Genomic DNA, 16478 nt, shown 5'->3' on the forward strand with positions numbered 1-16478 from the left:
ATTATTTCCAAAATTGGACAAGCATGTTGTCCGGTTACATATTAATTATATAGTTAAGCTTGTAGTCAGTCAATCCAGCGTAAACAAGAAACTTATGTCCAGAACGGGAACACAGCACATGCAACTCACTCAGAGCATTGTCTTCACAAATAAAACTTAAACAAAACAGTGCAATTTTATTCACCTGAGTTTGCGAAGCTTGCTACAAAGTTAGTGAAAACACTGCATCAATCAATTAAAGTCGTAAACAAAGTGTCCGAAGAGCTTTACAACTTCTTGAATCTGACATACTCCTTTCCACTATATCGTTCGTACTTCATCGCCGTCTTTTCTTTTCGAATTTCAGCAAAAAACGACAAAGAGTTGCATCTAGCTCATGGCGATGAATATCTAAAAGATTTCTTGCTTCCCTTCGCTGCACTTACGTTTACCCAAGTTTTGTAATATTGGAGGTGTTTTGCTCTTGGTTTTTGCTTCTTAGTGTAGCTAGCTCCTCTTCTGACAACGTAGAAAATTTCTCTTTGTTGTTACTATTGCTGAAAACCTCAAAAGGAATAGAAAAACGTAGCAAACTTGCCTTATAAAATTCTGCCATTGTCGACTAAAACAGGACAAGTTTACAGGGCTGACGCTATGCTTTGTGCTAATTGTAATATGTTTTTTTTTTTTTTTTTTTTTTGGTTTTTTTTTTTTTTTTTTAAATTGAAAAAAAAAAAAAATTAAGAAAAAGCTAAAATATAGACAACTTTATGCAAATTTTGTGTTAAAATTTGACCCGCATATCGCGTAGCAAATTTCATTAGGTTTAAAACCGCTTTCCCTTGTTGACTGCGTTCTTCACAGAAATCTGAGCTTTAAACAACAAGACTGACTTGGAAAGTTGATGAAAACAGACAGATGACTGGATTTCCAAAATTCGCACGATGTGTACGGCACTTCGAATTCTGGTCGTGAAATATTACTTACAAGGTTTTGCATCAACTCTTCGATAAAAAGAGCTTGCCGACACTTCCAAACAATGCTTAATTCCTTCACTTCCATCGGCATTGTCCTCTAAAGAACTCAGGGGCATAGCGTTCAACTCCCTTTTGGGAATTTGTCACTTCAGGATCTAAAGAAACCAAAACTGTCAGCAGCATTTGCAGTCTTGTTTCCAAGGCTTGGTGCCCGCAAAACGTCATGGGTATCCCACTTTTCCCGGGTGACACGTTTAAATGGGCTCCGATCCGTAATGCAGAAAATATCCATACCCCTTCCAAGGGAGGTTTTTCAGTTTACATCCCCCCACCCCTATGGAAATCCCAGTAAAATATTAATGAGACCCCACCCCACCCCCTTGGAATTTCCATTGACCTTCCACAGGGTGGGTATTGATATCTTCTGGAACTGCATAATATGTCAATCTGTTATTAATATAAATTTACAATGGTTTACTTAACCCATGCTTTGCCTTTTGCTTGAAATAATTTAACATTAAATGGAAGTGTAGTAATTTTATAATTACAGCATACACTCTTTATGTGCAGACTTTTTATGTTTAGTAATCAAGTGGCATGTTTCATCCATCAAAGGTCTCTGTCACATTTGATCCATTCTGCTACCTATCATTGCCACTGCCAGTTAAAAAGGAGAGAAGCCTTGATATTTTTCTTGTGCGAAATGATCCTCTCATAAAACCCACCCTGGTGAGTATCTGTTTCTATGAGGTTTATGGATAAACATGAAAGCATGATAACATGGACCTGGTATGCTGTACCATCCTTATCTTTTTTGTTTCTCTTGCAGTATAAATTGACTGTGCCAAAGATGGGCAATGTTGCTGAGTTACTGGCTGTTTTGTCAAAAGAAACCAGTATTCCCAAAGACAAGGTTACACTTTTTAATGACATTTTTGGCATGTGCTGGTCAGTTATGAGCTAAGTTAGCTCCAAGCTATTAAAACGTCATTTGCAACATAAAATGAGCATTACCGGTATCTTGCTTGCCACTAACATCACATTTTGTGACATTGAACATTGCTTTGGGCATGTACACAAATCAAAATTTTGAGAAAGTTTTTGGATAAGAAAGTAACCTTCATGTTCCTCTTTGGATTTTCCTTTTTTTCTTTTCCCTTTTCCTCTTTTCTTATCTTTTGCTGCAGATGCGAAAGCATCTTGTAAAGTACTGCAAATTTCAAAAAATGAGCCTGTGGGCTAATTTGACATCATGTAAATTTAAATTACTGTTTTATATACATTCACACATATCAGATCTATACAATGCCATAAAAACTGAGCTTACTTATCATGGGACACCCTTCCGCATGTACATATGCGTTATTGATAGGCAGTTGGGTACTAGATATGGGAACAAGAAAAAAAAAAACAAAAAAAAACCTGAAGGCTGGGAGAAACTTGAAGTAGATTAAGGCTAAAAAGTAGTTGGAAATTAACCATGTACATTTTATGAACTTATCTTGCAGATGGTGGTTACAGATGTTTATAATCATAGGTTTCACAAGGTGTTTTCTCTTAGTGAGTCACTGACTCAAATACTTGACAGGGATGATATTTTTGTGTAAGTTTTTGCTTTTATTAATTTTTTCAACTTGTTAACTTGGCCATTGTTCATATCGGCTTGCCCAGTTCACATTATGCAAACATTGATAGTTCACCCCATATGTAATGTAAAATGTAAATATTTTTTGTTATAGTGGTCATGCACTTAGCTTCGAGATAGCTAGTTTGCAGGCATGCCACTGAAACAGAGGAAACAAAAGTTCTAATTGAACATAACATGATTAAAAATCTCAACTGGCAGGAGGAGCATGACCGAGGATTTGAACTCGGGAGCTAGTGGCAGGGTGGAGGTTTTGAACCCCAGACCTCCATAAGATTACAACACCAGCACCCTAGCCAGCCACGTTGCCTCCCATATCCTTACTTGTTACTTGTCATGCAGTTAGAAACTTTGCAGCAGGAAATTGCAGAGTAGCTTATACAGCTAGTATCTCCGACCATTTCACAGAACACAGCACAGTGGGCAAAGACCAGACCACAAGACTACCATGCCCTTCTCTTTACGATAAGTGAGTGGGTTCTTTTACGTCCTCTGCTGATATTTGTAACACTGAAAATGCAGGAGATGGGGCCTATGGTGTATCATCCTTATCCAGGCAGACTAGAATACCTAACCATATGCAGATGCCATTGCAAATGCTGCATATTCTACTTAGCTATTTTAAGACCCTGAGTGTTGGTCTGGTCTGGGATTTGAACCTGACACCTCCCACGTGGTAGTCTGGCGCTTTACCAACTGAGCTAACTTGTCTGTAGTTTGGCCACCCAACCAAAGTCAATGCAAGTTGATCACACGTCATTTGTACATTTTGGCCACCTCAAAATGGCTTTTTTGCAACTTGCATGCACTTGTGAGTCCATTTGGTTCCACTTTGTCCGGCTGTGAATCATGAACTATCTTCTAACTCTTGCAAAACTGCATAAATTATGGCTCAGTCGAAAACAATCTTAAATTCTAAAGTGTGAAGTATCCATTAAGAACTAGTTGACCAAAAATACAGAACCGAGAAATATATTGCTGTAAAAAAAATACACAGAAAAATTTCAGGCTCGGTGGCAATTATATATATTAGGTGGTAGTTATATATAATTAATAATAGCTTACAAATATACGGAATAGAGAGAGAAATGTTAAGTACAGACTTTGCTATTTTTTAAAATGGCAATAAATATGTGGAAAAAAATCATGAAAACCTCTGATGTTCATATGAATTGTGCATCTGATTTTTCAAAACTTTCTCTGTTACTGGTTGCTATGTATTTCAAACATCAAACATGTATTTTCAAACATTACTCTAGTCATAAATATGGAACCCTCTAACATATGTTGATCTGGTTGTAAGGAGATTTAAAAGAGTTAGTTTGTTTTTTCCTCCTTTTTCTATTCCTTAGTGTATTCCATTATACATGTATTAAACAGCAAAATGTAGTATAACTGTAATGTAATATCAACCCAAAGGACAAGTGTAATGTACGCTTGTTTGTAAGTGTGTACATCATCAAAATAATGTCTTAGAAAAAAAAATCAAATGTGAAAATAATTAAATTCTAAGTATGAAACATCTGAAGTTTCTTGTGTTCTATATGTGTATGTATATCACTACATTAAACCCTTTTACTGTATTTATTCGATTAAGCACCCAACCTCGAATATGCGCCCACCTCCAATAAGTGCCCACCCTGAAGGTAGGAAAAGTTAATAAGCGCCCACCCTTTACCCCACAAAAAACTGAAGTGCACAAGAGGAGTATTAATTATTGAAATTGACTAAGTACTACTAAGCAGACTTCCCCCATGACCGAGTTTTCTTAGTATTTAACAGAAACTTTCAAAGAACAGTTAAAATTCTGCTTTGGAACATCTTCACGTTTTGTTATTATTTATTGTTTTGTTACAAATTATTTGCTGAAAATTGTGATTATTATAAATGCGCCCAGCTTCGAATAAGCGCCCACCTCGAATAAGCGCCCATTATCAAGGTCCAAATATTTAATAAGCGCCCAGGGCGCTTAATCGAATAAATACGGTATTATCTGATAATACAATTGCAGATTGTTGATTTGTGATAATTTAATTTTTCAGTTATGAGTTGTTGCACAGCAAACCTGAGAATGATGACGATGATTTTGTTGTTCTTCCAGTTTACCAAAGAGAGAAAAGGTAAGTTGTACTAAGGTGAGCTTCCTATTATTATTTTTTTTTATTTTGGTATGAGAAATCTTATTTCTTTACTCAACTTTGGCCATTGTCTTCCCTATTACCTTTTTCTCAGTGTCATTTGTCACTAGCTACAGCTGTAGATGCTCTGTTAATGATGTACATAAAGTGATCTTTTATGAAACTTTCTTGTGGCAATAAACACATATTTTGTGCACTATCTGTTTACATATAGTAAGCAAACATTATTGCCAACGAGTCAGGCCTTCTGGAAGACCAGAAGGCCTGACGAGGCGGCAGAGTATAGAGCCGCGAGAAGATTTGTATATGCGAAAAAAATCTCAGAAACACTCCAAATGTCGAGTGATGTAAGTAATGTAATGTAATGTAATGTAAGGTAGATCGTGACGACACAATTTCTGATGTTTTTAGCCAATCCGTTCAGCAGAATCTGTTCAGCACGTGCACACTTTGTTGTAGTTTGGCCAATTAGTGCGCTACTCATTTGTTCAGCACGTGCATGATTCATTGGCAACTAAAATTCCCAGACAATAAAAATCTGTTCGCTTCAAAAAGCCAAAATTCCCAAACTAGAGATTGAAATACGAAAGAAACTTGAATTAAACTTTGTTTAGAATATAATTTCATTTAAGATGAAGGCAAGAAATGCATTCCAAAGCTTAAGCCGAAAATTTCGAAGTCATACAAATTTGCATGCGTAATTAAGTTAGGTCTGGCTAAGTAAACAACACAGATTTTATCGATCAGAAGAGAGTTTTATTTCGTTTCTCGAATTTATAAAATAAATTCCCTATACTACATTTTTTCCTGGATTGTCTGGCGTTTTTTTTTCTCAGGAAACAGGGCCTTTAATTTTCCTAAAAGCTGGTTGCCCAAACGCAATTTGCAAAAACGTGACATTTGAGACATCACGCATTGCGCGTGATGAATTATTCTTGGAATAATAAAATAAACTTGTTCCATCTTTGGCCACAAACTTGTCCGACCAGGCTTTTACCTTTTAAAACCTCAAATTTTTAGAGTACTTATGTGCTGAATAGATTTAACTGCAGTGTGGAAAGTTTGAAATGCTTTGTTTTGGCAAATCTTTGTAAAAGTTTGCTTTTTGTTTCGTAATTTATTTTCCGTGTTCAGTGGCTCATGGCCACTTTGATTAAGACCTATATGACTTTAAAACAGCGGAAACCTTTCCAAAATAGCGGCATCGGACGGCAATGGCTTGAACCTCTCAAATAGCATGAAGTTTACAAGATTTCTCACTAAATCTTCACTACTTTGGTATTATTTTTGAACTTTTTCCTCATTTAGCCTTCATAAAATCGCTGTTATTCCATTAACATTCAGGATTTTCAAAGAAAATGCGCAATGTTTATTGATCGACCAAAATCATAAAGCGTCCCGTTGTACTCGTTGGCATTTCTACTGATAGGTACCACTAGTTGTATTGTTAAGCACTGATTTAACTAACAGTGATGAGCCAATCAGGATGATTAAAATGTAAAAGCTTTGGCTTGATAACTAATAATTTTGTTATTTTTGAAGGCAGGGTTTGGTTAATTTGCTTTTCCTCACTCATCATTGAACTGCAATAGTTGAGTGTAATATGTACGTTGTGGTCAGAGATGGAGCCAAACCTTTGAACTAAGCAGATAACAGGATTTGCTTGATATACTTGGTCACACATTTTTTAGAAAAAGAGTTGACTTATTATTAGTTGTTAGCTTGATGTGTACTGGCCAGTAACTGTTGATATTTGTTGTCTTACAGAGCCCGACTGACTAGCTATAGTTATAGCAGCTCAAACAAAGCTTTGTTTGGACTACCACTCATGATTTCTGTTCCAAGGAAAAACTTAACTTACAAGATGTTGTACAACATCTTATTAGACCGAATGAAGTAAGTTGTTGCAGTGACATAAATAAAATTAAGACAGTTTTTTAAAACAGGTTGTGCATTGGTTGTATCTCAAAACATTCCTTGTGTTGCTTTGTTTGATTTACAAACTTTTTTGCTCACATGATAGCTACACTTAATAGGATAGAAAAGCAACCTGACATAGTTTGTTTCTATCAGTCCTTTTATTTTGAGTGCAATTAGAACATCAATTTTAGCAGAGCTCTCAGCGGCCCAAAGGGCCGCAGAGCAGAGCCCCATATCCAAAGAAAATTTATAGAACCATGCTTATGGTTTTTCATGGTCATAATGGCTAGCGGCATGGTTCACGGGCACGTCGCCCCAACATGGCGGCCATTCTCCAGAAAGATAGTTTAAAGTTACCTGTAGGTTAACGTCAGCTTACATCTTTGATATTGGACATCCATGTAATGGTCAATTGACAGCTGCCAAAACAAGGTATCCGCTGACCAGTATCACATGACCATATCGCGAGCTCAGATATTGAACTCTTCGAGGTCGAATGTGTTTTTGTAGTTTACCGCTGACCAAGTAATAGTTTACATTGGATCATGGGCTCAAGTCCTTCTGTCAGCGGTCAGTAAATTCGAATTTACAAAAAGGACAAAGTAAATATTCGGGCAGCTCTGCTTTTAGGCTTGGCTAAATCTATTTAACAGTTTAAACTCTCAAATTTGCCGAACATTATTCCTGAAATTTCAGTTGTTATTTGTCTTTTTACACTAGGCTGTCCAATAGGATGCTGTCCAACATAGTAAAATAATGAGTGATAAAGATTAGAATACGTAGGTGCTAAATGTGTGAATGACAAAATAGGTAAATACTTCGCTGCAGTCCCAAAAAATAATAAAATAAATAATGGATCGGCATGTGACCACGATGCAGACATTTGATTGTTTTTTGTTTTTACTGAGGTATAATAAATTACCGGTAATGCTAATACTGCTTGTCTTGACTACCTTGTACTATACATATATGTAGGTAGTGATCTTCTTTCTACCGTTGAAAAAAAATACAGTGATATATTGTTGTATTCTTGTTTGTGTTTCTTTTTATCCAGACGCTTTGTTAGCATGCCTGAGGAAGATGTAGGAATGGGATGTAAAAATGAAGGTGAAAGTGAGGCCGGTAAGGTTGACCATGTATTGGAAAAGTTCAAATGTAGCGTACACTGTAGTTTTGTATTAATGTAGCAATGAAAATTACAAAATAATATTATTTTCAAGAAATTGAAAAATGTAAAAGAAAACAAAAGAGGCCATGACAAGTATAATTATAAATATTATTGAAAGAATACTTCTCCTAGATATTTAGGCCTTCTAATCCTCCCATGACTTGGCAAAATTTTAAGTGAATAAAATGAAAAGCAATTTTTGAATAATATACTCGTTTACTTAACGTTTTTTCTGTTGGGCTATGATGGTAAAATGTCTAACTCACACTAAGAGTTCTTGAGGTGTTGCTGTACCCATTTCTAGAATAAATGACTTCTGCCCGTGTCCTTATAAGAGCTCCATTATTAAATTGATGAAACTGCTGATAAGTAGTTAATGATTACAGAAGCAAAAAATGCAAAAGTTGATTGAGGTTTGAACTTCAAAGATTGCATACTATTGTAGTCCAACCCAAATAACTTTATTCAGATGTAAATAAGCCAAAACCGTTTTTAACTAAAAATTTACCTGGCATGCACGTTTCAAAACAGCAGAAATAAGGTATTCTGAAATAGAATATTGTAAACTGGGGTTGTTTGTGTTAAACTTAATTCTTTAAAATTTACAATTATTTTTTTGACAAGGAGTTGATGAAATGCAACAATTTGTCTTCACTCTTGGTTTACAGATGTTGAAATGAATGAAGATAAGAATGAAGGCAGCGATAACGAGGATTGCGAGGAGAGAGAATTGGAAAAGGCATACCAAAATGTACATGTCAATGTGAGTTACTGTCTTCTTTCCTTTGTGCATTATTAACCCATTGACTCCTGAGGTTTTCCATAAAAGGGTAATTTAGATGCTTGGTATGGATACCCATGTCTGAAAATAATATTGACAGGTTGCAGCGAAACTTTCCACGAGTTGATTATTTAAAAATGCGAGATTTTTATTTGTCCTCTGACTCCTTAGTTTAGTTTAGTTGAGATGATTATCATATCGAACACTCAAGACTGTGTTAAATCACTGCCTCAAGATGAGAAAGGCCTTACAGCTACGTTCTTGCATGAATGTGACATTTGTTAGGCTCCATAATGTTGATAATATTATACATGTAAGTGGAATGGTGGCTTGGCTGGAAGCGAACTAATGGAGAAGAAAATAACATTTATAAGCCTCCAGTGCAGGTCAAACCCATGACCTACGGGATACACTAGATAGCGGTTGGCCACTCTAACAATTGAGCTTTGAGTTGATAAACTTTTTTCAGGAGTTGGCTTTACTCCCATGAACACTGCCATTTGACATACATACATACATAAACTTTATTTAAGTGTCAATGGTATTTAGCTAAAGAGCTAATTGGGGACACTAAAATAAATATAAAAATACTAATATTATATAAATAGATATAAAATATAAAAACACTAATATTATATAAATAGATAAATAGATATAAAATATAAAAATACTAATATTATAAAATAGATATATCGATAGATAGTTAAAATGACACAGATATGTTTTTAAAATTCCAATAAGTTAAAAATGATTACAAGATTACTAAAATTAGTTACATTATTATATTGTGCAAGCGTAGCATCTGCAATGTCCGTCCAACACATCAGTAATGTTACTGCCCCGAACTGCTTTGTCTTTCTGTGAGCAAGTCCATTTTAAATATATAGGAGAAGCTCACTGTCATTGTTTTACTTTAAGTGCGATAAAAAAGGTTAAAGTTTTAAATCATAGCACACTGGCTGATCCTGAAGCATCCAAGGGCAACTGATCCAGCATTAGCATGCATTAAGCTTGATTTTAGTATTGTAACTTTTCACTGAGGTTTTCTGCTACTTTTTTGTTTTATATTGTCTTTTTTCAGTTTGATTCTATCCACAAAACATTAGCAGTTTAAAGATTGTGTATTTTCGTTTTAACCTGCAGGGAGATGAAAATGAGGATGATAACATAGATTCACGAAATAATGATCACGACGGCTCAAGTCAAAAGAACAAGCTAAACATGCAATGTAAAGAAAAGCCATGCAAGTATCTCTTCAACTTGACACTAGTCAACTCCTATGGCAGTACTGATATTCAGGCATTGCAAGATAATGGCAAGCCACTCAAACTCACAGGTATAATTTTAAGTCCTTTTTAGCATAGGTTTGTAGCAGCTAGGGCAGCTCTGTGATTCTAATATACTAAGGTATTGTTAAACTATTGTTCTGGTCAGTTGTTTTTGTTCAAATTTTCCACTGGTTTTTCTTCATGTTTGAGAAGCATGCCTTAGACAAAGTGTAATTGTGCACGGCCCAATGATGTTAAGGAAATCCTGTCGGTCACATTAACTTTCACTTCTTACAGTACTTCTTTGTGGGAAGAATGTAGGTTGACGGTCTGTGACACTCCAGAAGGTGGGGGCATTTGGCTGTATAATCTGATGTGTTTTTTTAGAAAACCCCAAATGGCATTGGGGTTTAGTTGGGGGGGGGTGGTCATGCTTGTTAATATTATGCTGACATATATTTTTGCTGTTTAATTTGAAGGACGTTGTTTCCTTGCACTTGACTGGGACTCAAAGGTGAAGGAAAAGTGCTACAATGATCAACTGGCGGAGGTAACAATTTCTTGCATAATGCATAGGGATGTTGCTAGGGTTACATGGTGGGGAAACTCGGGTTACATGTAGAAGAGGAAGGTGAATTTCCAAGAATGTAAATGGGGATGAATGGGGATTGTCTGTATAGTGAAAAGGAAAAATAAAACCCAGGGAACTTTGGATAAAAAAGTGTAAATATAACTAAAATGTTACTCTACAAATGAAAGCACAAGCTTACCACCCTGTGTTCACATAATCAGTAAAAAAAATAAGAACTCAAAAACAGCTGGTATGCTTACACCTGATTGCCATAACGTTGTCTAAGAAAAAAGAAAAAGGTAAATAGGAATTAATTAGCGTAGTTTCATTACTGATAGCATTTACAGAAAACTCACGAGTTTTTATCTGCACACTTTGAGTCCACGTTTTTATTCTGTAACAAGATAAATCGATTTATTTAACAAATTTATAAAGAAGCCTAAGCCATGTTTTATATTGTCATAAAACACGACGGGCTTTGAGAACACGAGGGAAATGTAGAAAACATGAGCCGCATTTATACTCTGATAAAACATAGGTTTTTAGCCAATCAGAGCGCGCGTATCTAGACTCCTATCTATATTATAATCGTAATTAGAGGATTTTAAGGCCGTTTGTATGAATAAAGTTCATGCATGCTTTTTCCTATTTGACTTTTTCCCTTTTCCTTTTTTCTATGACAACCTTATTGCAATTAGGTGTATAATATAAACAAATGGATAAAATATCTTTTTAATAATAATAACAATAATAATAATAATATTTAATAATAATAATAATAATAATAATAATAATAATAATAATAATAATAATAATAATAATAATAATAATAATGATAACATGGTACTACTTTCTTAGGAATCGGAGGAGCATGAAAGTGTGCACAAGAAGCCGGCACTGAAGAAGAATTGCATTTACCTGAATGACTGCATTGATCTCTTCTTGTCAAAAGAGAAGCTTGGAGTAAATGACCCATGGTGAGTGACTGCAGCTAGAACTCTACCCAGTATACCCAGTAAGGTCCACAGTGCTGGGGCTAGGGCGGCATTTTTTTAGAAAGGTAGTTTATAGGAACCCAACGCCTTAAAAGGGATTGCTATCAATTTGTAAGTATATTAGTTTAGTGCTATGTACCACCATTGCATAAAAGTTGCTTTATTTGAATCCCCCAATTCGTTTGATAATCAGATACAAAGCTTAAATATACCATAGAACTGCCATTCTTAGTAGAGACTCTGTTTGCATACCAGTGTACATACTACCTTTGTCTCAAATTATATCCAAAACAACAGCAAACAAAACTTGAACTTACTTTACAACAAACAATTAACTGAAAAACGGGCGAACAGAACGAAATAACGGCTTGAAATGTCACTAAACACATTTATTTAAATTCTAAAGTGGGTCTGCGGACGGTCTGCGGTCGTCTTCAAAAACACCAATTATGACGTCACAAGTTTTTAGTTCCGACAATTTTTCCGAGCACTCTACGATTATGAAGGCCAAAAAAACATTTTTCAACTTGCAATATCCCTGCGATGTCCGATTACTTTGAAACTTCAGGATATGTTTAATTGGCTCTTAGTAACACATGGGCAAAAAATAAACGAAATCGAATTTTCTGTTCATTTGACCTTTAACCAGTAACTTAAGGGCCAAGTGCACAAATCTTGCATCTGTATATTTAGGCTAATTTTTGGTATGGGGGAATGTAGTAATTCTACTGATTAAGTTGGTCAAGTAATAACATATTTATGTTATTAGATGAATTGTGTCATTTCTGTTTCAAACAAAAGAGAAAATGTAAACTAGCCTAGACATGCGGATAGGTACTTTTCGCACTTGTTTCATCATATAAAAGGCAAAACAGATTTTTGAATTTTATTTAATTAGGTTAACTCTTTGTATTTAGCATTGATGAACACAATGTTATTATAATTTTCTATTTGCTTCCTTTAGGTATTGTCCTTCGTGTAAGAAGCATCAACAAGCCACCAAGAAGTTTGACCTTTGGTCTCTTCCCAAAATCCTTGTTGTTCACCTAAAACGATTCTCCTACAACAGGTGAGCGGCATTGTCTGAATACCTTCTATTTGTAACGTATTTCTGGCCATAACTTCTTTCCTACTGATAATAAAGCACTACAGTAATGAAATTCTTTCGTTTTACTGTTCCAGGTACGGTATAATGAAATGTAATGCATAGAGTAGTGATTCTGTAATAACTCGGCGTATTTTTGAAGGCTCTAACATGTTTTTTTTTTATGTCTTCTTAAGTTTCTGGCGAGATAAGCTGGACACATTGGTTTCTTTTCCTTTGAGGTGCGTATATTTGGTTTTTCTTGGCAAGTTATCGCAATAAAAGGTTTTAAGACAAAAGACTACTTTCTATTGAGAAATGAACTGTCCAAACGTGAGTTTTATTTTGCTGTAAGTCGTAAAACAACTTGTGTTTGCTCAGGTTGCAGTAGACCTTGCTGTCTATTTTGCCCGCCGTACTGATGGGCCTTTTGGGCAGTTGGGACTTTTCTAAATCAACGCAGCAAATAATGAAAACCAATCGCCTTACTTTATTTACTCAACGTTGATTTCAGGAGCCTTGATATGTCTGACTATGTGATTAACAAGGAACAACCACGTCCAATTTACAAGTTAATTGCGGTTTCAGTAAGTGTAGCTTGACTTGGTGGTTATAAAGTTGTTTATTTTTTATGCACCTCATACCTTTTGTTCAACAAGGTGCTTCAATTGCTTAGCTTTTTTGTTCTTTTCATTGTGCTTTCAGTGGGGATGCAGTAACAGTTGCTTCATTAGTAACAGAAAGAATTAACGTTCAAAATTGCAATGTTGTGTTACTGGTGACTGAAATTAACCTCTATCGGCTACCTACAGTATTGTGTTCTTCACAGAGCAGTTGCTAAGGGGTTGCCGAAGACGGTATTTTGTGGCAAGCGATTTTGGAGCATTTTATAACACTATATGGTGCATTTTATTTGGGGAAACAACAGCTTTGAAAAATATCATTGTGCGTGCGTAACTAGTGCCACTCCCAAACAGCTCAACAGGTACTTTCATATATCATATAAATACATTTAAGACTTGCTGTGAACAGGGTCTATTCCACTTATGTTTAACTTCCCTCCATGATCTACCTTGTTGCTTGGTAACCTCCCTTCAGTCAAGTTTCCTTAGGAGGCGGTTATGTGTATGGGTAAAATATACTATTTAAAACTTTTAACATTTCTATTTGCAGAATCACTATGGAGGCATGGGAGGTGGACATTGTAAGTTTTCTTTTGCATTGTTTGAGTCAATCTGAGGCAAAAGTAGTCGCAAGTTGAACTTGCATACAGACTTGCGTTGGGTGGCCAAACGCACTGGCAAGTGCACTCGGACTTTGTTTATGCGGTCAAACAGTAAAAATGACGGGCATGTACTCTATTGAAAACTTGCATCTACTTGCGACTGACCAGACCTTTGAAACACTATTCAAGTGAAGAACTTGCACTGAATCGATAGTTAAATTTCCCCCACACCCCTCCCCCCTCTCAGGTATACCGAGTTTGAACCTACTTTTCACTCTTTAGACACAGCCTATGCCAAAAACTGCAGAGATGGCCGCTGGTACTCATTTGATGATAGCTCTGTGTCCAGTGTTGACGAGGATCAAATTGTCGTAAGTTTTATAGCGATCAGTAACATCATAGTATGACCTAAACCTATCTGATCTTGTAAACATCTAAATGTAGTTTCAATACTTCCTTAGCATCCACATTTGATTGGTGGGTTTTTATAAATAGTTAGTGACAATTTATTAGCTTACTATATACTTATTTACAGTTTTTACCGGAATATACAGTTGGTAGCAAGATATCTAATTTAAAAAGGAAGCAAAAATAAAGCATTACTAGAGAACGAAGGAAACAGAAAAAGGCGCAGGCAAAATAAAGTATAGTAATTATCAAGTACATATAAAACAATAAGACATGGGTGACTTAGAGGCGGCTAAAATTCAGGCCTATCCATTTTGATTCACCACCTCTTAAGGTAGCATTAATTAATCGGGTACATATTCTTACCCTCCCCTCCCTGGATGTTATTCCAGTTCATGCCTCCAATGCTGCTGTGATGTATCATTGATATACACGGCTCGGAAGAAATGTCTTGTTTAGGTTTTGTTTTGTTTTTTTTTTGTCTTTTCTTTTTTTACTGGCCCATTTCCTTCTAAAACGTTGATATTGTTTTGCTATTTTGTAGTCCAAGGCAGCATATGTCCTGTTTTACCAGCGGCAAGAAACTGGACACCAAGAGAGTATGGAAGAGAAGGAAACAGAACATGGTCAAGGTCCTGCAGACATTGACATGCTCCATGATGGTGTGTGACAGGAGCAATCGTCAAAACAACACATTTTATCATCGAGTTATCTCTTACTATTACTTGACTGTTCAAGCTGCAAATGCAAAAAATGTGATTTGTTTACGTGTAATTACATATTTACTAGTTATTATTAAGGATAATTTGTTAGTTTGTCTTTTTTCATTCATTTCACTGTAAATTATTCATACCAAGTGTATGTCGTAATTGGTCTTGCTTAGCTGATGGACACATGATCGACCTCTCGTGTAAATTGCTGAGCTACGTCTGAAAGCCATGTTGAAGGGAGAACACTTCTAGTAAACACCTCATTTATATATGACTTTGAGAATAAACAAATAAGTAGTTGTCAATAACTGATGGTGGTCGAGAGCAAACATTCCCCAGATGTTGTGCAAACAAGGTTTCGATAACAATATTGCAAAAATGAGTTTTTCTTCTCAAAAGGACATTGTTGTAGAGAACAGCTTTATCTTTGTCCTTCTTTAGGTCAGCCGCGAAGTTTTGGAATTTTTACACGTGCAACAGCAGCAGCAATTCTCAAATGTTGCCCGCTCATGGGCATTTGGTGGGAAAAGTCTCATCAGTACATGTCATGTGACCCGGCATGAACTAGGTCGAACTAGTTAAGGATAGTTATTGAGTGTCGTAAAACCAAAAACAAAGTAATTACTCTGGCCAATCACAAAGGACGCCAAAATTTCCAGTAATCCACTAAAAACTAGAAGCAGGTACAATGCAGCCGACACGAAGCGCGCAAAATTGAAATGCGAACTACTTTCGACCGGCACCCGAGTGAAAACCGCTCTATTGATCCTTGTTGCCAATCAAAAACGTTTTCAGTAGCTACTTCTTTTATTTTATATAGGTTGGTCCTGCAGGGGCCTATTAAAAAAAATTGCTTATTGACCTAGTAGAGAAAGAGAAATCCCGGTTCTAGGATTTATCCAGTCCGGCTTGAACTGTTATGTAGAACGCTGTCCTACTCTGTTCACATCTGCCATGGGACTGTTTCCTTTATCGGTAATCGTTTATCAAAAAAGTGTTTTTTATGTTCATACATCTTGGTTAACATACTTCTGAGGTAGGATAAACGTGAAATTAGTTGTTAGATGTGAAAGTACCTTCCTGACAGGTAGAATAATTAAGTGGTCTGCTAGCATTGTTGATAATCGGGCTACTTGTGCTTTATAAGATTTTCAGTGTTTACGTAATTTGTTACTGAGTTTGAATAAAAGATAGGGAAATGACTGGATGGTTCCGAGTGACTGGCTGTTTTCCTTGTTTGAATCAGTAATGTGTGAAAATTCAAATAACACCAGAGGTTGTTCGGTCTGATTAAATGCATTCTATTTGAAGGCAATTAAAGATAAGATAAGTAAAGATAAGTAATGTACGTGTGGTGCAGTAGACTTTCACGAGGATGTTCCAACCGATTCAAACGTCATCTTTTTGTATTTGTATCGTGTGCGCCTTGTCTAGGCAGATCCGTGTTGTCTGTGCATGCGAACGGGACTGCGTTTTCGTACTGTAAGTATTTATAAGCGAGATACCCCCTCCATTTTAGGCCCAAGCGTCTCCATCAGTCGTACCATAGTTACTACTATCCGTTAATTACCTTAGCCAGTTGTGTATTTACGAGAATGTTAACCCAGTA

General features: G+C 36.0%; 1 protein-coding gene across 1 annotated transcript in view; it reads left to right on the plus strand.

Annotated features, from left to right (window-relative positions):
* Positions 1–16076, plus strand: part of LOC144653148 (ubiquitin carboxyl-terminal hydrolase 4-like) — a 37876-nt gene extending 21800 nt beyond the window's left edge. Inside the window, exons 10-25 of the mRNA XM_078513071.1 lie at positions 1572–1685; positions 1786–1869; positions 2465–2559; positions 4644–4721; positions 6507–6635; positions 7714–7781; positions 8496–8590; positions 9752–9944; positions 10356–10426; positions 11306–11424; positions 12407–12511; positions 12724–12768; positions 13041–13113; positions 13700–13730; positions 14034–14122; positions 14704–16076. Coding sequence (XP_078369197.1) covers positions 1572–1685; positions 1786–1869; positions 2465–2559; positions 4644–4721; positions 6507–6635; positions 7714–7781; positions 8496–8590; positions 9752–9944; positions 10356–10426; positions 11306–11424; positions 12407–12511; positions 12724–12768; positions 13041–13113; positions 13700–13730; positions 14034–14122; positions 14704–14829 — 1515 coding nt within the window. The 3' untranslated portion in view covers positions 14830–16076. The remainder of the gene's footprint in view (positions 1–1571; positions 1686–1785; positions 1870–2464; positions 2560–4643; positions 4722–6506; positions 6636–7713; positions 7782–8495; positions 8591–9751; positions 9945–10355; positions 10427–11305; positions 11425–12406; positions 12512–12723; positions 12769–13040; positions 13114–13699; positions 13731–14033; positions 14123–14703) is intronic.
* The last annotated feature ends 402 nt before the right edge of the window (positions 16077–16478 follow it).

The sequence above is a fragment of the Oculina patagonica genome, chromosome 5 (assembly GCF_052425735.1).
Source record: "Oculina patagonica isolate OP01 chromosome 5, crgOcupat, whole genome shotgun sequence".
In the NCBI taxonomy this organism is placed as follows: domain Eukaryota; kingdom Metazoa; phylum Cnidaria; class Anthozoa; order Scleractinia; family Oculinidae; genus Oculina; species Oculina patagonica.